The sequence below is a fragment of the Balaenoptera ricei genome, chromosome 1 (genome assembly GCF_028023285.1).
Source record: "Balaenoptera ricei isolate mBalRic1 chromosome 1, mBalRic1.hap2, whole genome shotgun sequence".
Lineage (NCBI taxonomy): Eukaryota > Metazoa > Chordata > Mammalia > Artiodactyla > Balaenopteridae > Balaenoptera > Balaenoptera ricei.
This window is the reverse complement of record NC_082639.1, coordinates 15,567,377-15,592,466: the sequence shown is the minus strand read 5'-3', so window position 1 is coordinate 15,592,466 and position 25,090 is coordinate 15,567,377. Positions and strand designations below refer to the sequence as shown.

General features: G+C 49.4%; 1 protein-coding gene across 1 annotated transcript in view; it reads right to left on the bottom strand.

Moving 5' to 3' along the window:
• Window positions 1–2,696: 2,696 nt before the first annotated feature.
• VWA5B1 (von Willebrand factor A domain containing 5B1) overlaps window positions 2,697–25,090 on the bottom strand; it is a 39,450-nt gene continuing 17,056 nt past the window's right edge. The window contains exons 9-21 of the mRNA XM_059895372.1: window positions 23,504–23,706; window positions 22,921–23,035; window positions 20,941–21,126; window positions 18,848–19,031; window positions 17,793–17,983; window positions 13,990–14,191; window positions 13,243–13,557; window positions 11,581–11,718; window positions 8,295–8,408; window positions 6,054–6,128; window positions 5,353–5,422; window positions 4,714–4,831; window positions 2,697–3,191 (exon numbers count right to left, since the gene is read on the bottom strand). Of these exons, the coding sequence (XP_059751355.1) occupies window positions 2,697–3,191; window positions 4,714–4,831; window positions 5,353–5,422; window positions 6,054–6,128; window positions 8,295–8,408; window positions 11,581–11,718; window positions 13,243–13,557; window positions 13,990–14,191; window positions 17,793–17,983; window positions 18,848–19,031; window positions 20,941–21,126; window positions 22,921–23,035; window positions 23,504–23,706 (2,406 nt within the window). The remainder of the gene's footprint in view (window positions 3,192–4,713; window positions 4,832–5,352; window positions 5,423–6,053; window positions 6,129–8,294; window positions 8,409–11,580; window positions 11,719–13,242; window positions 13,558–13,989; window positions 14,192–17,792; window positions 17,984–18,847; window positions 19,032–20,940; window positions 21,127–22,920; window positions 23,036–23,503; window positions 23,707–25,090) is intronic.

The window sequence follows — 25,090 nt, the reverse complement described above, 5'->3', positions numbered from 1 at the left end:
CTCAAGAACCCTTGGAACCACTTTAGCTTCAATGCACGTGCTAAATACCTAAGGTTCTTCTCTCTTCCTTAAAGCAAGTCCCTTTGGTCCTCTGCTTGGCAACCCTGGGGACAGATTCCCGAGACCCATGTCCTCTCGATACCACTGGAGTTTTTAAACAATGTCTCTTATCCAGATGTCCCCCAAAGCCCTTGGGTTATCTGAAATCAAGGCGCATTTGTTCCTCTGCACCTTTGGGTGCTGAGCAGGGGAATCAGGGAGTGCACAAGTCAGCAACCTGCTTGTGCATCAAAGTAGTCCAGGGCTCCAGCAACTGTTACTGGGGCAGGGTCTGAGTCAGTTCCCTGGAGAAGGGGGTGGTGTGCCCATCGCTCTGCCGGGCTTCTCAGTTCCTCCTTCCAGGGGTCTTGCAGCACTGGTTTTACACTGGGCAGGTACTGGGCCACCTGAGCTCCGGTCATTGTCCACACTGAGCTTGGAGACCCAGAAGCAGGTTAAGCAAGAGGCTGGCCAGCCCTGTCCCACCTGGTCACCTTAAGGGGGAAAGAGGCCCAGAAAGCACATGGGACTTGTTCAAGGTCACACAGACAATCAAGCAAGTCCATGGTCACTAAGAGGGAAACACCTCAGAGGCAGAGAATCTGGGAATATCAAAGCAGGGGGAACCTCCCCCCCACCACCCAACCCTGGCTCCAGGGCACCCAGAGAGGGATAGCCACTTGCCCAAACTAGTGCCAGGCATTTCAGCTCTCAGCTTGACAATATTTCCATTCCTGGGGGCCAAGGCGGCGATGCCACGCCCCTTCCTCCTTCCCCTGAAGCTGGGGCTGCTGGCTGCATAGCTGCACAAGTGTTATTTTGTGGGGGAGGACGCACGCAGGGAGATGACAAGGTCTGGAGCCAGAGCCTCGAGCCCTCATCCCTCTGTGTGCGCGACTGCCCGGCTGGGTTCCTCCCCAGGGTGGGGGTGAGGGGGGTGCATCTGAAGCAGAACAGTCAGCCAAGCAGCAGGTGGGACTTGATCTGAAGTCTCCAGCCCCTTCCCCTCCATGCGGGGTGGGTCACCGGCTTTTTGGGGAGAACCTCAGAAGGGCTGGGGAGGTGAAATCCCCTCGTGGGAGATTTTGCAGCACAGCAGGAGGGTTGGGCAGGGCTGTGCATTGGGGGCGGGTGGCGTGCTGGGCAGGGTACCGCATCCTGGTGGGGCTGCCTTTTCTCCATAAGTGATGGGTGTTCTGCTGAAACACCTCTCTCTCACCCCCTGCTGAAGACTGGGCATTTCTTGAGTCTCCATGAGGCTTCATGAAGGTGTTTGATCCATGGGGTCCTCCACATACCCCTGAAGGGGGACATCTGGGGGGAGGGTGCTTCTCGCCAGGGCCCTGGTGCCAGAAGGGAATCCTTTTCTTGATTAGGAAACGTTAAAGCCCTGGAGAGGGGGCTGGGCAAGGGCATGGATTCAGTGTGGAGTCCCAAGCTGATGGGCTTCCTTGGTGAGGTCCAGACACACCTCCAAGGGAGTCTGCAGGACAGAGGTGATGGGGTCCCAGCCACGAGGGAATCTGAGGCTGGGACACGCCTGTCCCCACATGGTACACATGGTGGGCCTGAGAGAGGGATGTCCCCAGGGGCTCTCTGCTTTGAAGCTTCAAGAGTCTTTCATTTCATTGAATAAATCACGGCTCCCAGTGGAAGCTGCCATCCCCAAATGCACTGCAGCCAAGCAAGGTTCTCTGTTGCAAAAAAAGCCCCTCTGTCTCACAGTGTGCTGTGGCAAGGGAGGGCCCCCACTATCCCAGAATGCAGCTGACACAGGGTGGCTCTCTAGCCCCTCAACACAAGGGGATAGAGATTGCATTACACAATCCCTGAAAGTGTGTAAAATTACTTCAGGTGTCCTCGGGTTTCTCCACTGACTTCTGTGACCATGGCTCTTCTTTTGGGACTAGTTTTGCACAGACTGTGGCTTAATGCTAACACCTTGGCTTGCGGGGTGCCTCCCCTTGTCCTGCCCATCTCCTCTTTTTAGATAGGAAGTCACAAATAGTCTGCAAACCAACACTAAAATATATGAAGGTCTTCCAAGCCAAAAGAAAAGTTCCCCGGGTGACTCTTTTAAAGTGCTGGGAAGGATGGTTCTCCAGGCAGTTTGTAAGTGGGATTTAAGGTCCTGGACTGTCACCATGGAGACAAATGCTTATCCCACAGCGCAGCTGGCAGAGGTGGTCTCCCTCTGCCTGGATGCAAGCTTGCAGGTCTGGTTACTTTCAGGCTTTGGGTCCGCTCATCCACCCTTTATTTGAGGGGGGCATTGCCAGTGTGATCCTCCTCCAGAGAGAACTCAGGCTTAAACTGTATACGCTCTCTCCCCATCCCCCCGTGGCAGTAAATTCCACGGCTCTCCGGATGTCCGGGCAGAAAGGAACCTTTGAACGTTCTGGGATTCTAGTCCAACTCCCTCACCTCACCCACTTATTTTACAGGTGGCGAACCTGAGGCCCAGAAGGGAGGGAGGGGCTGGCCTAAAGTTGCACAGTTAGGTGGTAGCAAAGTTGGCATTGAACTCAGGCCTCCTGATTGCCAATCCAGGGCTCTTTCTAGCAACCAGTATATTGGCTACAGTTTCAAGAGTCCCCCTACCAGGGTCACGTGGTCTCCTCCCTCTCCCCCCCTGCCCCCACTCCCCTCCTCCCCCACTACACATAATTCGGGTTATAGCAGAGCATGTTGAACTCCAGGTTCTCATCCCAGTGCCGCAGCAGCACGAAGAGCTGGCGGGCGGCAGCCTTGAGCGCGCCCCGCGTGCGGCCCTCGGGCACCTCCTGCTGCTCCAGCCACGAGCTGGCCTTGGCGGCCACCAGCTCCCACTCAACAAAGTAGGAGGCGGAGCTGTGCTCCAGCCACGCCAGCGCCACCACTGTGGCCCACAGCTTCCCCGTGTGCTCTACCGCAGCCCTGGGCTCCCAGCCCGGCTTGCCCTCGGCCCGAGGCTCCGGGGAGAAGCTGTCACAGGAGGGGTGCCGAGGTGAGGGGCTGGTGCACATCTGGGGACTCGGGGGCTGGCGGGCGGTGAGGGACACTCGGTGGCAGGTGAAGGGTGAGGTCCACTTGAGCTTCTCCATGGGGATGTGGATGGCCTCGCAGAAAGCTTGGCTGAGCAGGAAGGCTCCGGAGGCCAGCTGCAGAGACACCTGTGTGTGTGGGAGCCCCTCAGTGGGCCTCAAACTTTTTAGCCCACGGAGCCCCAGGCCGTGCCCAAGTGTGGGTGCACAGAGCCCACTCGTTCACCTCCCCCAGCCAGCTCGCCCCACCTACCCGGGGGATTTGCGGGATACCCAGCCCAGCCGAGCGTCGCCATGCTTTATCCCACTGGTACTTCAAGCTAATGACTTTCCAAGCCCAGCTCAACATCCTCACTCCAGACCCGCCTCTTGTCCTGGGCGGATGGGCCCAGCTCGGCCACTGGGACCATCTACTGCCATCCAACAGACTCTGGGCAGCTAACCACCCTCTTCCTCCCTCCATGTCAATCAGTTACCAAGTCCCAACGGGTCCCACTTTCTGAACAGCTCTGCAGTCCACCATCTGCCACTTCATGTTTTCTCTGCCTCTACTTCCCTCCCCTGTCCCCCCACCTTCACTCCATCTTTCCTGCATCCGGAGGGGTCTTTGTAAGGCAGAGGCCTTGTCACCTTTTGGAGGTCAACAGCTCAGTTCCAATTTTCTCCTAGAATAAATCCAAGCTATGATTTCCAAAGCGCTGGTTTGTCCTTGACTCTTTCCCCTCCACCTCATTCTCCAGCGCCTAAGCTCGCTCTCTCATGTGTAAACTGTCGGCTTAACCATGTAACTTCAGCGTGTAAACTATCGGCTTAACCATTACATTCTTCCAGAAGTCATGCGTCATTCCTCCCTGACCTCAAGCCTGGAGTAGGTTTCTCCCTCCCTCCCCATTCTCCCCCACCAAACCCAACTTCTCCCATCACAGCACCTAACGATCAGAATTGCCCGGTTTCCTTGGCAGTGCCGTGAGCGCAGGGACCATGTTCACCTAGTTCAAGGTTGTCTCCCAGGGGCTAGCGCTGTGCCTGGCTCAACAAATCCTTGCTGAGTGAGTACATGCCTCCTGCTCTGTCGCCCGGGATATTTGGAAACTCCAAGTGACACTGAGCACTTGGGTGTGCAGGGGCTGCCGCAGGGCAGTGAAGCTCAAACCGTGTCCCTCCTTTCGGCACCTCTTGATCCCCAACCTTGCTGAGCCCCAGGTGTGGCAGGACCAGGCTCCTTTGCTCCTCATTTCACAGACACCCACTCCCGACCTGGGTTTCTCTCCCTGCCCCACGTGCTGGGGCATCTGCAGAGCCACTTGCTAAACCCGTTGCATGTCCCTGGGGTGTTCATTTTACTTGCGTGTGAGTCGTTTCAAGGCTTATTTTTATGTATTGAAAAACAGGCACACAGAGGTGGTGGAGTAGAGGGCAAGATTCCCGTGAATTTTTAAAGCGAAGGTGGCAGATTGCAAAGAATTTTCATGGTGCCGGCGCTGGCTTTTAGCAACACTCCTAATCCCCAGATGGAGGATTCAGGCAAACTCCCTCTGCCCGGCTGCTAAGTGGGCGGGAAGGTCTAGGTCTTCTTCCCTTGGTGGAGGGGAAGCAGGGGGCAGCCCCTCTGCTGAGTGTGGGCCTGAGGTCTGGGGTCTGGGGCACTCACCAGCGGGACGTAGTCCAAGCTCTGGCTCCCTGAGGCTGACTCTGGAGCCTTGGTCAGTGGCTTGCCCAGGAAGCCCTTGGCCGCTCGCATCAGCAGCCTGGACTTATTGAGATTCAGCCTGTGTGGGTGGAGCCGGGGAAGAGTGACCACCGCTGCCCCAGTGGTGTCCCTGGTCATCCCACCCCCCCCAGAGCCCACTCAACAGCTTCTGAAAGCCAGGGCTGGAAAGGGATCTGACAGATGACCTCCTCATTTGACAGTGCATTTCCCCGGAGGCACTCAGTCAGTTAGCAGCTGCTCGGGCGAGGGGCGAGGTAGTGTTCTTTTTAGGACCCTCTTTTGATAGCATGTTCTTGTTCAGCCCAGTGGTCAGAGAGTCTCATGCTAACCCTCTCAGGGGGACTTGCATTTGCAAAGACACCGTGAACCCGTGGGAAGTGAACTTGGGGCGGAGGTGGTTTCAGCAGTGTGATACCTGAAGACAGTGCTATCTCTGGGCAGGGGTCCTTCTTGGCATCCTTCAGATTGTTCATTTTTGTGTAAATGTCAGCCTGGGCCTGCCTTTGGCCTTCCAAGCTAGGGACAGTCCTCGGAAAATGGGTGGCGGTAGAGTGAAACCCCAGTGGAAATCCCATGTACCTGGATCCAAAGAGAGTCTCTGAGGCCTTCAAGGAAGAAAGGGTGTTGGTGGCCAGACTGCGCAGGGGACCTAGAGAGCCACAGAATGACAGTTAGGGCTTGACAGATGACCCTGTCCAGCTGTTCACTACCCAGATGGGGAAACAGAGGCCCAGAGAGGGGCAGGGGCTTGCCTACACCCCTAGGGATCTGAGCTAATGATTGGGCTGCAGGGCTGTTTCTGACCCAGTTGGTATGGGGAGGGGAGAAATATGTGGGTCCGTGTGTAAAGAAGCAGGCCTCCAAGTTCCCTTGGCTGGTGGCCCTTGGCATCTTCTGGAAGGTTACCTGTGGGGACAGTGACAACTTCACATCAACCCCCTTCAGCCCCAAGTAGGGACATTGAGTTTCCTCAATGGGCACATTGCTTGAAGATTCTCGGCAGAGTGAGGTGGTAGAATGGTCCCTCAGCTGGGAATTGGGATGCCTGATTCCTGGCCTAGCTCTGTCACCAACTTGCTGTGTGACCTTGGGCAAGTCACTTCACCTCTCTGAGTCTCAGTTTTCTTCCTTTAAAGTGTGGATACTCCTATTTATCGTACATGGAACTGTTTTGAGGAATAAAAGAACCAACAAGGACTTTGTTGGGTTAAGACACTCTCTTGGCCCAAAGATCTATCACTATTTTAATTAAAGGGAGAGCTGGCAGACTGCCCACTCACCTTCAGGAGTAGCGTACTTCTCGCGGCCCAGGGATGTGTTCTCACTGAAGGGCGCAGTGGGGCTTTCCTCCACATCTACAATAGAGGAAGCCAGTGAGGCCTGAGCTTCCCCAGCCCTCCGCCTTACCTCCCATCCTCCCAAGGAGAGTGCTGGTCTGAATTCACAGTACCTGGGGATGGGCTGGGAGAGCAAGGTCAGGGTTCCCATCCCTGCCTGGATGGGCCTTCATCTCCCAAAGATACCACCTGTGCTCCACTGTAAGGGTCGGACATGCCTGGGTTCAAATCCCAACTCTCCCAATGATTAGCTGTGTGACCCCAGGGAAAGTTACTTGCTTTATAACTTTCAATTGCAAATCGGGGATAATAGTATTGATCTGTGTTGTTGTAAAGATTAAATGAGATAATACACAGATAGTGCTTAGTGCCTGGTCCATGATAAGTGCTCAATAAAGCCGTGAGCTGCAGACCCAGCAGGGAAGCAGGAGCAGGTCAGAGGCCTGAGCGTGGTGTTTGGAAGTGGGGGGAAAGGTGGGTTCAGGCCAGCTCTCCAGGAGGCATCAGAACATGCACTGACATGTCAGAGGGCTCTGAGCCTCAGTTTCCCCATCTGTAAAATGGGGATAATACTTGCACATAGTTTGTTCAAAATATATAATCAGGATGATTATTCTTATGACTATTATAGTATTTCAATGGCTGGAGAGTGACGGGCATATATACTATATAGGAATGATCCAAACTATGGAAAAAGCTTCATGCGCAGATTTGTTCTGCAAAGCCTCTGTCTCCCTTATGAGACCGTTAGTAGCTTTGTGAGGGCAAGAAGCTCTGATTATCACTGGATGCTCAGGGGGCAGCACAAGAGTGAACCAGTGACTGAATGAATGAGGCAACCAGCAGGCAGAGAGCATGGTGGTTAATTAACCTCATGGACTCTGGAGCCAGACACGGCTTGTTCAAATCTCAGTTCTATTGTGCATCTGCGGTGTGACCTTGTGTAAGTCAATTAATCTCTCTGAGCCTCGGTTTCCTCATGTCTTAATGTGGAAAATAAAAGAAACACTCTCAGATGGGTGTGAGGAGTCATGGATAACTAAAGCAGTGCCCAGCACATAGAAAACCCTCAGTGAGTGTTAGCCATTGTCATCCTTGGGGAGGGAAAGGGCTTGGGATAGACTAAGAGTTTAGAAGTCCTACACACTGGGTGTGAATCAGAGGACAATTCAAAAGAAGGGATTTGTGATTTTGATGGAAGTCATGGGCCACCAGTAGCTGAGCTACAGAGAAAGGAAAGGGTAGACCAGAAGTTTCCTCTAGACTGGGAACCCAGCTTGGCTCAGGGGCAGAGCAGGTTCCCCTTGGTTTTGGAGGCTCTGAGGGACCAAGGAGTTGGCAGAACTCCTTAATTCTGAAGAGATCCTCCTCGGGATTTTCACCTCCTTACAAACTGTTCCTTTTTTAACCCATCAAAGTCTGTGAGCACTTTCTAATCCCTCAGGTAAAACATTGTTATGATGTGGGGGTCGGGGCTAGTGGCCAGGTGGGACCTCTGACGTCCTTCCCATGCACAGAAGAAGGCAGGAGATGCTCATTGTACACGTGAGGGCACGTAGGAAGGGGTTAGGACTAGTGCAGCAGTTAGGCTGTCTTTAGTGGGACAAAAAGACACGCAGACATCCAGGACACAGAGGATTAAGGCAATCCTGTGAATTAGTGCAAGGTCACCAAATGGTAATCATGGCTCTTCAAGGACCCAAGCTGCAGGCACAATGAAATCAGGTGAAGGTGGAAAGGATGCTTTTGGGAATCCTGGAAGAAGCAGAAGGTGGGATGGAACCGCCTCTTTGCTTTTTCCTTTATTAGGTTTCCTGGCATTCAGTGCCTGGGAGGACTCAGAGGTTGGAGGCGGGAAACAGCCACTGGGGTTGGTGGAACTTGAAAAGGGAGAGGTGGGGGATGGTGTGGGCACGTGGGCAGGGAGGCCAGGCTGCTCTCTGGCTCCTGGTGGCTCTCTCAGCAAAGCTGTGTGAACGACGTATGCCTGGGCCATGCTGAGCCCCCCTGCCCATCTCAGGCCTCAGAGAATCCAGGAAACCTGGCCTTGCTCTCGCCCCATAAGGCCCAGAGTGAAGACTCAGAGAGAGTCCTTCGGGGCCTCGGAGATGAGGGTGCAGTGGCTCAGGGGCCCAGGCTTCAGAGCACACCGGAGGCGGCTCTTACTTAGGTTCTGAAATTTGCCATCTCCCGCAGCCGAGTCTTCCCCAAGCATCGTCTGGGACCGCCCGAAACCAGCAGAAGTGCCCCTTGACTGTCTGGTCAGCACCCGAGAGCTGACCATCCGCAACACAGCACCTTCATGAGGACAAGGAGAAGGGGTCAGATGGGTACAACTGTGCCAGTCTTTTGCCTCTTCCCCAAGGCTGGCAGGAATGATTCTGGCTTCACTCTGTCAATTATCTCAAGGCAGGGAGGCATTGCAGAAGGTAAGACCATGAGCTCTGGAGGCAGAATGACCTGGGTTTGAACCCCAGCCCCATCTCTGACTAGCTGGATGGGGTACTGACCACTCTGAGCCTCAGTTTCTTTACCTGGAAAATGGGGAGAATAATACTTACCTTGCCAGGTAAATTCTATTGCTGAGATAATGTTCAGAAAGCACCAATGTTTTCTAGTTAGTTAAAAGGCTGGTTTTCTCAGAAACACCCCATTTCCCTTCTCTCTCAGTTTGCTGTCTCAGAAACCGAGGTCCCAGTTTCCTCTCCCACAGGGCAGGGCCCTGAGTCCCAGAGCATCACCATCAGGGTATGAAGATGAAGCTACAGCACCCAACAGTGTGTTTTGGGAAACTCCATTTTCGGAGAACACTAGTTTGGAAGTTGTCCCTTAAAAAATGAAGAGTTCCATTGGAAAATAAGTCTTGAAGAAGCTTCATACTGTAGTGCATTCTCTGAGCCTCTTCATGTATACTAACAAACACCTTAAAGGCTCTGAGAAGTCCTGCAGTAAAGAAAGCTTTTAAGTTTTATTTAATCCAGTCATTCAGAAATGTTTTTTCCTAATCTGGTATTTCCTATTTTTGTGCTGAATGGCCATTAACAAGACACGGAACCAGGGTTCTAGTTTCCTGGAACACACTTTGGGAAGTGCTGATCAGATCTTAGGGGGCTGTGGGACTTGGGTTAGGATATGTGCCTGGTCCTTAAAACTCCCAGACTGTGGCTACAGAAGCTAAAAAAAAAAGGTCAGAGATGAGTGGGAGGGGGTGACACCATTCAGGGTGACAGTGCCCAGTGGGTGAGAAGACCCAGTGGAGTGACAGCCTGGGCTGCTGGCCAGAGCCTGAAATCAGAGGAACTGAGGCAGAGAGAGAGGGAGGGAGGGAGTGGGTCGTTGAATATTTTGGTACCAGATTTTTAAAAAGCAAGGTGGGGGGAGGGCAGAGGAATCAGAAAAGGCAAATTTTGTTTCCAAACACAATTCTTTCAGGAGGTCTGCTTTAAAAAGAAAAAAGAAAAAGCTGCTGCAAAGGACAGAAAATGTATTGCTAATTCAGGAAAGAAAAAGTACATATAGTCCATAAACATACGAAAAGTTTTCAACAAAGAAACTAAAGAAATTCCCCGAAGATACTTTCCTCCCCTCTCAGTTTAGTAGGTTTAGAAAGATAAACAATTTTCAGTGGTGGTGAGGGTAGAAAACCTCCTTCATGATAACCTTTGGGGGCAGGGTCAGTTTGATAACATATATCACAATAATGTAAAATGGGCCGACTGTTTGATATGCAATCTTAGTTCTGAATGTCAGCCCTGAGGAGATTACCAGACAGGTGCACAGAGATGTTCTTTGCAGCACAATTTACAATAATCAAAAGGGGAATAAACAAAAGGTCTAATAATAGGGGGCTACATTCTGATAAACCTTAAGAGGCGGTGGAGGGACTTCCCTGGTGGTCCAGTGGTAAAGAATCCTCCTTCCAATGCAGGGGATGTGGGTTCGATTCCTGGTTGGGGAACTAAGATCCCACATGCCGCGGGGCACAACTACTGAGCCCACGCGCCTCGTCTAGAGAGCCCGCCTGCCGCAAACTACAGAGCCCACGCGCTCTGGAGCCCGCGCACCACAACTAGAGAGAAGCCTGCACGCCACAACAAAGAGCCCGCGTGCTGCAACTGAGACCCGATGCAGCCAAAAATAATAAATAAATAAATAAATAAAACATTAAAAAAAAAAAAAAAAAAAGAAGCAGTGGAGAGGAGTAGGAGGGAGCACAGACTCTGAAACCAGGCTACTGGGAGTCAAAGCCTGACTCTGCCCTTCACTGCTGTGTGACCATGGGCAAGTTACTTACCCCCTCTGCCTCTGCTTCCCCACCTGTAAAATGGGGGAAACAGTATCTTCTTTGCAGAGCTGTTTTGAGGATTAAATGATTTAATGTCTATAAAGGGCTTTGGAACACTGTCTAATTGGCTGTTATGATGATGATCGCTCCCTGCAGTGGGGTACCTGCTGCTATTGAAATGAAAAAACGGAAAGATATTTCCCACACCCAGAGTTTGTAAGATATAGCACATATTGGTACGATCCAATTTATGCAAAATGATCTGTCTTTTGATTCCTCTACATGTAGACACCTGTAGAAAGAAGTCTGGCAGGATGGTCACACCAAGGGATTAATTAGCGCTCATTTCTGGATGAATGTCAGTCCCAGTCACTTTTGTGTATTTTATGTCTTTCTATATTTAATTTTTAATTTTAATTAATTTTTTTATTGAAGTATAGTTGAGTTACAATAGTGTGTTAGTTTCAGGTATACAGCAAAGTGATTAAGATATATATATATATATATATATATATATATATATATGTATATACACACACACACACACATATATATTCTTTTTCAGATTCTTTTCCCTTATAGGTTATTACAAAATGTTGAGTAGAGTTCCCTGTGCTACACAGTAGGTCCTTCTTGGTTATCTGTTTTATATATGTGTGTATATGTTGATCCCAAACTCCTAATTTATCTCTCTCCCCCTTTCCCCTTTGGTAACCATAAGTTTGTTTTCTATGTCTGTGGGTCTATTTCTGTTTTGTAAATAAGTTCATTTGTATCTTTTTTTTTTTTTAGATTCTACATATAAGTGATATCATATGATATTTGTCTTTCTCTGGCTTATTTCACTTTATATGATAATCTCGAGGTCCATCCACATCTTTCTATATTTTAGAATTTTCTACAGTGAGCACATACCAATTGGAAAAATACAATCAAGTCATATTTATTTAGTGGGAAAAGGGGAGTGGGATGGTTTCACAACCCTCTGCAGAGCAGTGGGATGGGGGTTTGTGTGCCCCCTACCCCCTGGCGGCCAAACCATCTGCTGGGGGGCCTTTTAGCTTCAAGGCCCTTCCCTGAACCCCTCCCCACCAGTCTAGGCTCCTTTGTATCCCAGTCCCCCTCCTCTGGCCCACTTGGGAGTTGCTTGGCCCTCAGAAGAGCCCTGGCTTGCACCTGCCTTACCAGAGTTGGGGTATCCCACGACGGTGGGCAGGTAACGGCTCTTGCTTCTGTCCACAGGCACGAAGGCTGTGTACTTGCTGATGACGTTGCAGGCCTTGCTGGTGTGCACGGCGTTCACTTGGTAGTGGCGGCTGGACCCTGCAGAGGGAGAAGGGGGTGGGGGTCACTGTGTGGACCTGACATGGGAGCTCTGGAAGCTAAAAGGAGGGCTAGATCCATGGTCCCATCTTTGGAATTAAATAAGCCCTTAAAATTAAGGAGTTACCAACTTGCCATTAAGGTCATTTAAAAGAAACCCTCAAGATTATTAAAACCTCCACCATCACTTCATAAAATAAGGATATTTTAATGTAAAAGAGGTAAGACATTTAATAAAAAAATGACAGTTACTTTCCTTAAATAACTTTAGTGTTATTAAAAAAAAACCCCAAATCTCTGTGTTGTCAGTATCTTCTATTTTCATTTTGCAGCTCTCTGATGAGAATCTTGCTGCAGTATTTCACAGGTCTCCTGGCTATGTGGGGACCATTGGTCTGGCCCATTGGGACAAACTTGCAGAGACAAACCAGAGAGGGAGAGTGGTGAGCATAGGGTCACACAGCAAGTTAGGAATGGACCTGAGATCAGGACTCAGGATGGTCTCCAAAGCCCAGGCTCTTCCTACTGAGCAGGTGAGCAGTCTCCTTGGCATGAAGGATGGACAAATGTCCTGTAAACTGTAAGGTAAAGTGCTCATGGGAAGAAAAAAAAAATAACATATACAAAAATACAAATAAAATAAAATATAAACCATGTAGTATTGTTATATAAATAAAGCATAAACTATTACAAATAATAGAAATATTCTCTATTTATCTCTCTATTTATCTGTTCTCCAAGTGTGCTCCATCAAGATCCCAGGAATCACTGTCTTGAAAGTTTGCCCCAATTCCTGAACTAAATTAGCCTCCCCATCATCCCTGTTATACAATTTCTTGGATCCCTGTGTTTCTTCTTAATAGCATTAGGACAAATGCACTCAATTAATTGTGTGCATTTGATTAATGTCAGCTGGCTTCCCTGCTAATCTGTGTCAAGCACTCATAAGTAAGGATGGGGATGGTGGTGGTCATTGCACTGCTCAGCCCTGAGCCTGGCCCCCAGCTGATCCGTACTCAGTAAATGGCCTTGATTGATTACTGGGTGGACCGATTAGATCTAGGGGTTCTGTGGGAAGATAGGTGTGGTCCCAGAGGAGCAAGGCAGGTGGAATAGGGAGATCCCCACGGTTCTGTCTCGGGAGCCCTACAGGGGCGCTGCAGGGAGATGCCCTGGGAAGTGAGGAGGAGTGAGGGGCCTGTAGCAGAGGAAGAGGAGGAAGGAGAGGACTGGTCACCGGGTGGGTGTGGGAGGTGTGGAGGAGCGTGGGGCTGGGAGGGGGCAGATCAAGCAGGGGGTGGAGCCCTGGGCCGCTGTGTGTGTGTGTGTGTGTAGGGGGACTGTGGGGGTCAAGGGAGGCACCTGGGGGCAGCGATGGGGAGGGGAGGCGGAGCATTGGGCGGTGGCAGGGCAGTGGAGAGAAGGAAGGGGGTGGAGCCAGGGGAAGGAGGGCAATCCCCGGGGGAGAGGCATGGGCGGGGCATGGGCGGGGCTGCGAGGAGGGGGCGGGCCCGCGGCCCTCACCTTGCTCGATCTCTCCCTCGCGCTCCGCCAGCTGCTCGAAGTCGCGGATGATGGCGCGGGCCGCCAGGTGGTGGAAGGTCTCGCTCCACAGGTCGGGCTCGCGCGCGCCGCCCCTCCTGGGGCCGGGAGGCCCCAGCTCAAAGCTCACCTCCCACTGCAAAGGCTGGCTGTCGCGCAGGCCCTTGACCACGGCCTTGCCCAGCACGGGTCCTGGGGTGGCGGGCCTGCGGGGACTGGCCTGCTCCTCGGACTCGGCTAGGGGCTCCCAGTCCGAGGACGTCTCGGTCTCGAAGGCGGAGGGGTGATGGGACAGCTCTGGGGGCGGAGGGACAAGCGGGCTGTGATCTGAGCTGCAGGACAGGGGGTCCATTCCCAGGCGACATCATCCCTCCCCGGGATGCAGACACCCCTAAGCAAGGACAGTCCCCCTCCCCCCTCCCGCCCCCAGGGAACACACAACTCTTTCCTTAGGAGAGCAGGGGTGGCACTGGCTTGTCCCCAAGAGTAGGGCAGACCCACCTCTCAGGAAGCCAGTACCTGAGGGGGCCAGGTAGGGTGGCGGGTCACTCCGCAGGGAGGACACCTGGGAGCTTCACAGGCAGCCCAAGGGCCAGGTTGATTGGGAGAGAGGGATTGGGAGGGATGGGCCACGGCAGATGCCCCCCACAGCCCAGATGCCCTAGGCTGGACTACAGCCTAGGATTCCTCCCTGTCCCCAGTCGGGTCTTGGACCCTGTGGGCACTTACCCAGCTCCCCAGGGCTGCAGCTGTCTGAAGCAGGCTTCAGGCCAGACCCAAGATCCAGCTCTTTCATGGGGCTCCAAGCCTGGGTCTCCTGGCCGGAGGGCAGAAAGGGCTGGCAGCCTTGGGGCAGCAGAGAGGGCCTGCGGGCCCCTGGACCCCAGAGTCTGGGGCCCTGGCTCAGGTCCGGGCCACTGTTCAGCAAGGGCTAAGAATGCAAGAGGAAGGGGAGGAGGCTGAGCTCCTGGTGGCTGGCCCCCTTCCCTCCACTCCCAGCCGCAACTCCTTCCCTGGCTACCCCAGCTCCTCCTGGGGGACTGCCCCTGTAGTACCCAAGGACACATGACCTGCTCTCCACTACCCATGAGAAACCTCAACACAAATAATCCCAAACCATGGATAAAGTCCAAACCAGGAAAACCATGGAAAATCACATACCATGGATAATATTCTAAACCCACCTTTTTTGTTTTTGGCCATAATGTTTAAAACTCTGTGTGTGTTTGTGGTTATAATTATCAGCCTTTTCCCTTATGTCTTCTCATTTGTCATGTTTAAAAAGTCTTCCCTACTAAAAAAAGTTCTAGAATTTTTGTGATTCTATTTTTGTTTGTTTAAATCTTTGATTCACAAAAAAATTTATTTTGATGTAAGGAAATAGAAAACAGCCTTTTCTTTGATTTTATGAAGAGTACAAGCGTCATCACCATTTACTGAATACAGTTCATTCATTGAGTCCCTATGGCTTATCAATTCTCTACCTCTATCCTGACAAAGCTGTCATGTATATTTGGTTTTATTTCTGGACTTTCTGTTCTGTTTTATGGATTTAATCTGTTTAGTGCTAGTACAAAACACTTCAAAAGGCAAGGAATAAACTGGGAAACATATTTGCAACACGCATGACAAAGATCATTTTCAAGAAAATGCTCTTATAAATCACTGGGGTGGAGGAGAAGGGAGATAAACGCAATAGAATAATGGGTTAAGGGCATCTGCAGGCAGTTCACAGGAAGAGGATTCTATAAGCCCATGAAAAAATGCTCAGTCTCATGAGCATTGCTCTAAATTGAAATAAGTTATGATTTTTTTAATCTTCTGGATTAGCAAATATTTAAATGTTTGATGACAACCATAGTTGTCAACAAGGAGACAGTTTCTCATGGACTGTTGCTGGGACTGTGCACTGAAGCACACTTGTAAAAGAATGATTTAGCAGCATGCTATCTCTCAACAAGATGCACAATCTCCTTTGACCCAGCGATTCCACTTTTAGGAATTTAATTCTGTGGTAATACACAAGAATGCAAATATCCGTGTGCCTGTATTGTATATTTATTACGGTACTGTTTGTAAAAGTGAAAATCTGGAAACTGTCTAAATGTCCATCACTAGGGGTTGGTAAATACATTATGGTACATCCATGCAATGGAACATCATACAACAGTGAAATGAAAGAGGCGGATTTTTTCCAAACCAATATGGGAAGATGTCCAAGATAAAGTTTATTTCAAAAAAGTAAATTGCAACTGTTCTATATTTTGATTGTGGAGTTACATGACTACATGCATTTGCCAAAACTCATAGAGCTGTTCACTGAAAAGAATAATGTTACTGTATATAAAAAGTGAATTAAAAAGACATTTAAAAAGTAAATTGGAGAGCAGTTTGTATATATGATTGTTCAAAACATATACATGTGTCACATATGTGTGTTTTTTAGTGTGTGTAGTATTTCTGGAAGGAAACACCCAAAACCAAGTGGGTCAGGGCACAGGGGAGGGGGACTTTTATTTTTACTTTATATTCAAATGAACTGTTCGAGAGGTTTTTTTATTGAAAACCCTGAGTACGTATTACTTTTGTAATTAAAGAATATTAAATTAGTTAAAAATAAATTTTGTGCCTTTGGGAACACATACGTCTGCCTGGAAGGAGGAGGGGATGGGGGGACAAAGGCACTTATTAGGTGTAACAGAGAGAAAAAGTGCCTCTTAGTTTTTAGGCTAACAGTTAACCATGGGGTCTTTTTCATCTCTATCAAATATTTACTGGAAAGAGGACTGTGCCTCCCCATTAGATGGGGTCTCCTTGGGGCAGGGGCTAGATTCATCCTTCCTGTTTCCTCTGAGCCTGAGGTCCTGGGGATGGTACAAGGGTGTGGGAGATGAAAGGGACTGCTCCCTCTTAGGACGGCCTCAGTGGGAACTGGTACCCAGCCAAGGCTGCTGGGTCCCAGGGCATCCCTAACCTCTCTACCACAGCAGAGACTGGGATTCCCCCTACCCCTGCCCCACCATCACCAGCACACTGAGAAACAGAAGCTGCTACAGTTTCCATAGCAACAAGTTAGTCTAAGATTCAGCCCCGTTCACCCAGCCATAGGCTGCAGGGAGTGTATATGTGTGCGTGTGTGTGCATGCATATGCATTCACACAAGTGTATTGGAGATAGATTGTGGAAGAAGCCAAGCAGGGAATGGGGAGAGATGAACAAAGATGGGCCAGAAGTGAGGAGGAGAGCTGCCAAGCTGCCCAGAGCTCTCACCAAGTAGAGTTGCATTTAAAGGACACCTACTGTGTGCCAGGTGCTGCACTAGGCACTTCATCTTTTATCAGCCAATGCTGCAAGAGTCCTCCACCTACAGTTGGCTCCCAGTAAACATCTGTTGATGACTGTTAGCTCAGTCATCTGACAAGCTATTATCCTCATGTCATAGATGAAGAAATTGGGGGCTCAGAGAGGTTAAGCAACATGCTTGAGGAGCAGAGTCTGCTTGACTCCAAGGTCAGTATCTTCCAACTGCATCGGGTGGTTCCTGGCTAAGCACAGAGAAGAGCCTTCAGGGGCAAGGTGGCAGTGTCCCCGCCGTTGGGGAGCATAGGGGGCTTATGTGTATTTGGAGGTGGGGAGCGATGGGGGTTATGGGTGGGAATGGGAGAGCGAAAGGTTACTTTTATGGAACCACAGACTCACAATGACAAAGCTACATAAAGCCCATTCTTAAGAAAATGGGGTAAGGCATACAGATAATAGCAAATACCAATTTGGTTTAGGACAGTGATTCTCAACCTAGTGATTTTGCCCCCCTCCCCTGGGGACGTTTGGCAGTGTCTGCAGACATTTTTGGCTGTCCTGACTGGGGATGGTATTGTTCCTGGAATCCAGTGGATAGAGGCCAGGGAGGCTGCCCAACATTCCACAGTGCACAGGACAGCCTCCACAGCAAAGAATTCCCGTGTCCATAGTGTGGGAACTGAGAAACCCTGGTCTGGCTGGACACTGGATGACTGGTCCTGCTGTGCTTCTGACTCTGAGATGATCTCTGCCCTGCATGAATGTACAGCCTTGGGATTTTCAGAAGGTGCAGAAGGTGACAGAGAGGGGAAAGGAAGGGCTTTTCAGGAAGAAGGTCCTTGGCTGCAATCTCCTGACTGGCTGTGTGACCCTGGGTAAGTCACTTTACCTCTCTGACCCTCAATTTCCACATCTGTACGGAGTGGGGGTGGCCAGCCCCCACATTCCCTCCTTTCCAAGGGGTGCTGTAAAATCAAATGAGAGTGTAGATGGGGGTGATCCTTGCCAACTGGGAAGTTCTATGAGCAGAGAATGGGTGATGTCATTGACCAATGGGTATCATTATTAGGAAGTTGTCATTGGAGGTCAGGCAAGTGAAGATCCAGAAAAAGGAGGAAGTGACTCACTTCACTGTAAATTGTGGTCAAGCTCCATCCTTATGGCTGAAGCAGGAGACAGAGCTCTTCCCCATCCGTGGCCACCCCCAACTCCAATATGCCCTACTTGGGTACCTGCAAATCAATCTGCCACCGCGGGCCATCCAGGCTGGTCTGCTTGGTGAGGTCCTGCAGCTTGGTTTTCCTCAGTGGGTATTTCCTGGCAGCTGTTGTGGGGTCGCTGGCCGTGAGGGCCCTTGGAGAGGGCTTGTGGTTGGTGATCTGGTTGGTGCTGTATGCCCGCCGTCGCTGGGAGAAGTCTAGACCTGGGCAGGAGTGGTGATAGGGAAGCCATCAGGGTGGAGGACAGTGGGGAAAGAGAGAGGGGTTTGCATACCCCTTTCCTGCTTGGAAACTTCTTGAGTTTTCCACTGCTTACTTATTGAAATATGTGCAGATGCCTCACCTCACCTGGCATTCAAAGCCTTGCCTAACCTAGCTCTAATCTATCCACCCAGCTACTCTCCTTTCTGCTCATTTTTTAAGGTATTATGTGCTCCAAATATACCAGCTGTGTATGCGTTTTCTAGGTATGACACCTCCACATCTTTGCTCAGGCAGTTTCTGCTGCCTGGAATCTCCTCTCCCTTCCCACTTCTAAGAACCAGTGCCCTCATTATGTCTCTGTTAATATCCTCTACCAGATGTTCCTTTCCCTGGGATCCTTACAGTTTGCTAAACTTTCTTGTGGTCCATGTCATTCTGCTTTCTAAGAGAGGTAAGGCCAGTTGTATCTCTCTCACTAGATGGAGAACTTCTGAGGGACAAGTGCCATGTTTGAGTCATCTTGGCTTCCCACACTGCGCTCAGTACCTAGCCTTAGTAGGTCATCAGTAATTACCCTCTGAATGGAAACTAAAACCATAAAGAGGTTTTGGAGGAAGACAGGTCTAAACTCTTTGTCTGTACTCTACCTCTTTCAAGTTCCATGAGCTTAGTCGCGTTGCTAAAATTCTCCAAGTTTCAGTTTCCTCATCTGTAAAATGGGTATTATAGCACCCACCTCCACAGCTGCTAACCGTTCAATGAGATTGTAAAAAGTGCTTAACACATAATAAGTGTGCAGTAAAAATGTAGCAATCATGGCCTCCCTGGAGAAGGGAGTGAAGCACAAAGAGCAACTGACTGACCAGGATTGGTGGCGGAGTCTCCGCTGGATGGCTGGGCACCTTTGGCCTGCCTCAGGGTGAAGGGTGTCCCCAAGCTCTTGGCACAGTCTCCGCTGTCTGGGCTAGGGCCCTCATCCTGTGAGTGGTAGAAGACAGAGCTGCCGGACTCCTGTGAGTGTAGCATGCTGTATCGTCTTCTCTTGTCCTGGAGGGAGGGAGAGAAAAGAGGGCTTAGAGCGAGGCTGGATGTCAGGAAGGACATCCAAAGGGCAGCAAGGGGTGGGAGAGGAGATGGTGCAGGTTCTACCTTTGAAGAACCGAGATAATAAGAAAATTTTTTGCTTGCTTGGGAAATTTAGGCAGATTTCTGCCTAAATTTAAGGGATGGTGAATGGAGGTGGTTTTTCATATCACTTATGTTGTTTATATTTTTAATTATATTCTTTATTAAATGTTTAAAAATAGTGTAATTCTAAATGCTACTGCTGTCTCCAAATAGATAACTAAAAATAACAGCATGAAGCATCTGTTCCTTTCATTCCATTCTCCATGATATAAACATATATAAAAATATAAGGGCTTTTGGGGTCATCTTGTGTTACAAAAGCTGGACCATATTACTTACATTTTTCAGTAGCTTGAACTTTGCACTTAAAATATTTTGGAAATCTTTCACATCAACTATTCTTTTAAACAGTTGGCTGTACGATATTCTACCACCCCTTTTTATTAAGCATTCACTTTGTGGCCGTTTATTTTTTGCCACCGTGAAAAATGCTACAATAAATCCTTGACCGTGAATCTATTACATCACTTTTATTTCTATGTGTTTGATTCTTAGGAGGTTTTTCTGGGTTGAAAAGGTATATATTTCTAATTTTATTAGTTATTTCTAGATCACCTTCCGGGAGGGTAAGTCACGATTATACCCTTACCCAACAACTCTTCTAGTAGTAGGAGAAAGCATTGCCAGTCTCATGGGTAACGAAAGGAGAATAGATTTGACAGTCCCTGCTAGTAGTAAGGTCTGTGGATGATCTGCTACCTCTCAGACCTCCAAGAAAGGCCTAGACTGTGCAAAGTCTTGACCAGCATTTTGTTTAGCATGTTCTCCCTGCAGTTGAACACTCTAATCTCCAAAACACTTTTACCATTACTGACCATGGTTCTTAAGAGATTCCATAACATTTTAAAATCTGGAAATTTCAAATAAAATTCTAACTTCTCTTGAAAGGTTGGAAACACATTTAACATAGGGTCCACATTCTTGCATGGTAACTGATTGTTAGAGCCGAGTAGGGGCTGAGCATTTAGACAGAGTGTGTGCTCTCCAGTTTGCTGTATTCCTCACCACCCCTTACTTCCTCTATATGGGGAATGTCTGCTATCTCTCATGACATTTGTCCCTTTAATTTTTACAACAAGCCCATTTTGTTCATTTTATACCTGCCCAATCCCTCTAGGCATTGAGTTTGTGACTCCTGCTTAAAGACAAAACAAGATGACAAATCCTTTAAAGGGGAGTGGAGAGACTTACTAACGAGGGAAGCTAGATGAGGAAATAGCATCTCAGGCAATCTTCTACATTTTAGCATGGATTCCACCTCCCTTTGAGAAGTTCCTCATTTTTATTCCACTTCTGCCACCACATACAAGAGAATTACCCATGTAAATAAATAAAACACAAGTTCATCTAAGGAGATATGATCTGTCTAGAGTGTTCAGGGAAAGAAATCTGAGTGCCATTGTTCTGAATTGAACTATTCATCAAAATCACTTTGAGTAGACTATGCAAAATGCAGGTTCCTGGGCCTTATCTTCAGAGATTTTTATTCAGGGGACCTGGGTTGGAGCTAGGGCTCTGCATTTTAAACATGTTCCCCAAGTTCTCCTCTTGCAGGGGATCTTGAGAACCACATATTGAGATGGTAGCATTTACCCAAGCAGTGTCACCATGACTGAATGCCCATGGCCTGACAACTCTACCCCACAAGAGTAAACCCAGATCCAATTGGCTCCTAGCTGCCACAAATAAATTGTCTTTCCAGCCAAGGATGGCTTTGTGGGAAGGGTTCTGGACCCCCACTGACCCCTGGAATTTCTAAAATACTTACTGTTCTGGGATTGGAGATGTATAAGGAGGCATCACATACAATGCCATACCCCACCAGCCGTTCTCCAGGGAAGAGGGAGCTGGTGCTGACAGGTGAGATCAGGGCCTCGGTAGTCTCAGGGAAGACCCACTCCACAGTCACATCACTCAGGACTGGAGCCATGGCCTTCTTCAGGGATTTGACCATCTGTTGGACAGGGTCAAAACACAGGTTGGGGGGATGTGTGAATGGGGATATGCACAGATGAGGAGCACGAAGACCATGTGGGTGTGAGCATGAGAAGAGGTAGCAGGGAAGAAGTGACAGTAGACTTTGGGTGGCTAGCTCAGCAGTAAACATGCCTCTAGAACATCAGAGTTGGAGCAGATCTTTGCTTTCACCTTCTCTAAGCTTAGCATTTTATAAATGAGAAAAACCCAAGACTCAGAGTAGGGCTGTGATGAGCCTGGGGCACACAGAAAGTTTGTCTCAAAACATGGACTGAATAGTGATCTTGAGCAAGTCAATTTGCCTTCCTGGGCCACCGTGCCCCCTTCTGTTAAAGGGAGTTAGTAATTCTCAGCTTTCAGTGTAGTGGGGAAGATTACCTGTAGTTGGGAAGATACTGCATTTGAAGTATCTGCCACATGATAGGCATTCAATAAATGACAGCTGGTTTAGCACTTCGACAGTGGTTTAACATCCCCTAGGATGATTTTCTCAAATGTACTGCAAAGCTGGAGAAAAATGATTTGAGGATTGTGGCAGCCATAGAGGTGCACTCTCAAATTTCCCTTCGAGAAAGACTGTGTTCTTTTGCTGCAAGGAATGCAGTTAGATGACAGTCTCCATGTGCAATGCCTCAGCTTTCAAACCAAGTTCACACCTCTCCCTGGAAGCCCCCAGGCAACAAATGAGCATGGCAGGGATATTAGTGCCTGGTCTTTCCACCCAACATAGACAACCTAATGGGCAATTCTTGCTCCAGAGATCCCTGGTGGGTTGGCTGAGACCCTGTCAGACCTGCACTGCAGTCTGAGGCTCTCCCTGACCAATCCTGCTCCCCTCCTTCCCTTTCACAAGTGTTGCATCTGCACATGGACTAAAAAGTTTTCCCCCCTGTTTCCTCCTCTTTTCCCTTCTACAGATTTTATCCCTCAAGAACCCTCCTGCACTCTTTTTTTGGTGTGTGTGTGTTTTGTTTTGTTTTGTTTTTAAAATTTTATTTATTTATTTATTTATTTATGGCTGTGTTGGGTCTTCGTTTCTGTGCAAGGGCTTTCTCTAGTTGTGGCAAGTGGGGGCCACTCTTCATCGTGGTGTGCAGGCCTCTCACTAACGCGGCCTCTCTTGTTGCGGAGCACAGGCTCCAGACGCGCAGGCTCAGCAATTTTGGCTCACGGGCCTAGTTGCACTGCGGCATGTGGGATCTTCCCAGACCAGGGCTCGAACCCGTGTCCCCTGCATTGGCAGGCAGATTCTCAACCACTGCGCCACCAGGGAAGCCCCCTCTTGCACTCTTAACTTCAGCTCTGTTTCTTGTTCCTGGAAGGTCTGGACTGACACAGGAATTTTCTAAGTGTTGGCTTATTTGTGCCAATTATGCAGGACATGGAGAGAAGACTATAAATGCCTTGATTTCTGGGTCCTTTAGATTCTTCTGAGCCATCATTTGTCATCATCAGGAACATGGCCAGAAATGACCCCAAGCACAACTCTTATCCGTAGAGGCAGTGACTCCTTTGGGAGCCCCAATCCTGCCCAGCCAGTGGATGGAGCATATGAGCCAGTGGCTGGAGACCAGGGCATCTAGTGTCCTGTACTAGCTCCAGGAATTGTCCACTCTGTGGCCTCCAACTCTGATTTTCACTGGGGTGCAGTGTAGCCTAGTGGAGTGCTCAGACTTGGGGTGAAATCCCAGCTCCACCACTGAGTTGCTGTGTGACCAGTGTGGGCCTCTGAGGTCCCAGCACCAGAAGAGATGGAGGCCCTTCTGCCTACCTTGGGTTGCAGCCGCTCCCCCTCCACCAGGAACTCAGCACTGCCCTTGGACACAGTTGCCAGCCCTTTCACCAGTCTGTGGCAGACGTTGGGTCCAATTCCAAAGCTATAGCACCTGGAGGAGGGGGGACAAGAGAGGCTGCTACTTCCCATTCTCTCTGCCATTTTTGTCCCCTGATGGGGAAAGGGTTGGATCAAGATCCAGCAGAGCTATCTCAGAGCTGGCCCCAGCTTCAGGTAGAGGGTGAGGGAGAAGAAAGAGGGCCATCAGCGGGCACTCACATTCACACATGGACAGCCCATCACCTCCCACCCCAGCACAGAGTCGAAGCAGGTAAGACTTCCTCTGCCTAGACTGCTCTTTGAAACCTGGATGCAGAGGTGTGGGCATCTTATCCCTCCTGAACCACTGTGGGGAAAAGGCAAACTTTGAAGATGGCCACACCATCCTGGAAGCAAAGCTCAGTAGGAATTGTGGGTCCCCTCTTCTCCTCCTGGCATTTTCCACGTTGCCCCAGTTCTGACATCCCCAGCCCAGGGCAGCCCAGAATAACTGAGCCCTAAACCTTCAGCCTGTGCCCACCTGGTGGAGAAGGCATGGTTTCGCACCAGCTCCAGCACCTTCCCGGTATTGTGGACGGCACCATCTGTGATCAGGAAGAGGAGTCTCGGGTGGCCTCGGAGCGCTGGCTGCCGGATGATCCACTTGAGCGGGGAGAGAATGTCGGTGCCACCCATGTCGGCTTGCATCCTCTGGATGTTGTCACAGGCCTTGGCCAAACTCTCCTGCAGAGAAGGGTCACGGGCAGGGAGATCGTCCCCAGGGTCATTATATGGTGTGGAGGCTCTAAGCCCCTTGGAGGATGAATCCTTTGTTTCCCTGGATCTTAGTTCAGCCTCACTGGAGCTGACTCATGTTCCCAGTTTCATCTCTGCCCCACGCACAGGAAGAATAGGTGGCCACTTTTCGGTGTGAGTCTGCCCAATAACACCACCTACCAATGCCCCAAATGCCACCATTCATGATGTCTTAACCTACTGTTGTCCTTTCTTTGTTCCTCTTTAAAAATATAAACACCCCTGGAAAAGGTAGCGCATTAAGCCCTAACTGCCCAGCACAAATGAGGTTTCCTTTTCTGGTGAGTGAGGCAGGAGGTATGGTGGAAAGACCACTAGACTAGAAATCTTAAGACTTGAGTCCTGGCCTGACTGTGACACTAAATCCCTATGATACTCTGAGGAAACCATTTCCCCAATCTGGGTTTCAGATCTCCTCCCTCCTGGACCCACACTGTGAGACCCAACTGGCCAAGGATTCCTGACACTGGATGGATGTCACTGTAGCGAGGACAGATTCTCACTGGATATCAGATGTTTTCCTGCTCCTGACTCAGGAAGATGCTCTTCCAACATCCACACTTGGAGTAATGGAATATATCAAAAGTCTTAAAATGTATATGTACCTTTGGAATCAGCCAGGCTAGGCATTTATTCCAAGCGAATCATTAAGGATGTATGCAAAGTATTTGCTGCAAAGATAACTAGATAGAAAAAAATGGAGACAACTTAAATGCCCACCTGTAGTGGTTTAGTTAAATAAGTCGCAGCCTATCTATGTAGTGAAATAGTAGGCAGCTATTGAAAATTATGTTGCAGATTAATACTTACTAGCATGGACATATGCTCATGATAGGCTGTTTTGTTAGAAAAATAGGTTACAGAAAGTATGGGAGTTCTAATCCTACCTTTATTGAAAATGTATGTAAATGCTTAGAGCAAGAAGGGATTTATACTAAGCTCTTAACAGTGGTTTTTCTTTTTTTCTGACTGATCATGGGAGATTTTCAAATTTTTCGTTTTGATTATCTAGATTTAAAAGTTGTGGGACAATCAATATATATTATTTCTGTATTTAAAAAACCGACAAATAAATTATTTTTAATTGAAAAGTGGCTCCTATGCCCTTCTTTCCTCCCTTCCAACCCACCGTCTCTCTCTCCCTCCCTCCATCCCTCCCTCCCGTTCCTAGACCTGGGTAGGATGTCCGCCACCCACCTGCCTTTTTTTTGGCTGTGCTTCATGGCTTGTGGGATCTCAGTTCCCCAACCAGGGATTGGACCTGGGCCACAACAGTGAAAGCCCAGAATCCTAACCACTAGGCCACCAGGGA